Source organism: Apis dorsata, unplaced genomic scaffold (assembly GCF_000469605.1).
Source record: "Apis dorsata unplaced genomic scaffold, Apis dorsata 1.3 scaffold_197, whole genome shotgun sequence".
Lineage (NCBI taxonomy): Eukaryota > Metazoa > Arthropoda > Insecta > Hymenoptera > Apidae > Apis > Apis dorsata.
In genome coordinates, this window is record NW_006263481.1 from 55,383 (window position 1) to 56,650 (window position 1,268).

The 1,268-nt window shown below is 24.7% G+C and overlaps 1 protein-coding gene across 1 annotated transcript in view; it reads left to right on the forward strand.

Moving 5' to 3' along the window:
• Positions 1-1,268, forward strand: part of LOC102679061 (glycine receptor subunit alpha-2) — a 6,832-nt gene that overhangs the window by 526 nt on the left and 5,038 nt on the right. Inside the window, exon 2 of the mRNA XM_006614770.2 lies at positions 169-239. Within this exon, the coding sequence (XP_006614833.1) occupies positions 169-239 (71 nt within the window). The remainder of the gene's footprint in view (positions 1-168; positions 240-1,268) is intronic.

Below are 1,268 nucleotides of genomic sequence, written 5' to 3' on the forward strand. Positions count from 1 at the left end.
AAACGATTTAATATTTTATTTTTTGCACACTTGAAATGTTTCAATTATTCTTCTCATCTTTTATAATATCAAAGTCATACAAAGTTTTTTTTGGAATTCTAAAATTTATTTATTTATTTATTTTTTTTTTTTTTTAATAATTTTATCAAATATTCACCTTTTTCGTAGCTTATTGACCGATGATGCGAAAAATTCTACTCTTAAGTCAAGGATCGTTCTGCCGGAGCATTACGTAAAAGGTTTGTCAGCATTTCAACGAAATATTTTTTTTTTATTTATCCGGAGAAAATACATTCGATGTACAATTAACATACAACGTACACATAATGTTTTTATCGGCAATATTTTTATTATCATCGTTTCTGAAGTTTGCAACAATTTTTTTTAGATAAGTCGACTATCATCGACTTTTTCATTTTCATTTTTTTCATTTTCAAAATTGATATGAAATTATTCTAACTATTAACTAACTTATTTTATGATAATATGACGAAACGATATTATTGTAATTGAAATAACGTTGAAATACTGTAATTCACATAATGTCGAGTTATATATATTAAATTGTGAGGAATTTTTGTAAACCTTTCATTTACGAAAGTGCGAGATTTTTCATTATTTCTAAATACATATACATGTATATATATATATATATTGCGTGTCAGAGAAACAATTTATTCGTGAACTTACAATTAGATAAATGATAAATTATATTTTAAAATCTGCATTCATTTTCATTTATATTGTAGAATTTCTCTCCTTGCTATGTATAATTGATCGAACTTTCCCTCAGATATATTCTACAATATTTAAACTGCTTAATTCAATAGAGATATGCAACTCGAATTCGATGAATCATTATAAATCAATGGTTCTCAATTTGTAGGTCGCGACCCACAAAGAGATTGCAAAATGTTCTTTAAGCGATCATTTTCGTTCTCATTTTTAATTAATACGGATTTTTAATATTTATTTATTTATTTATTTTTTTATATATATAATTGTATGGCTATGTTACGTATCGTGTAAAAACAAAAGATTACCTTATCGTTTCTTCTTTTCTTGATAACACAAGATTTCACACGTGTCCTCCTTTCATTTCTACGCACTCTTGACACCATAGCGCGATAAGTATAAAAAACGAGCAAGTAACAAGTTTTTAACAGAAACAAAAAAATCAAGTTTACAACTTTGAAAATATCTCTTCTATATTTTTTTTTTCTTAATTTTTATTAATTTTTTTTTTTTTTTTTTTGATAATGATCGAA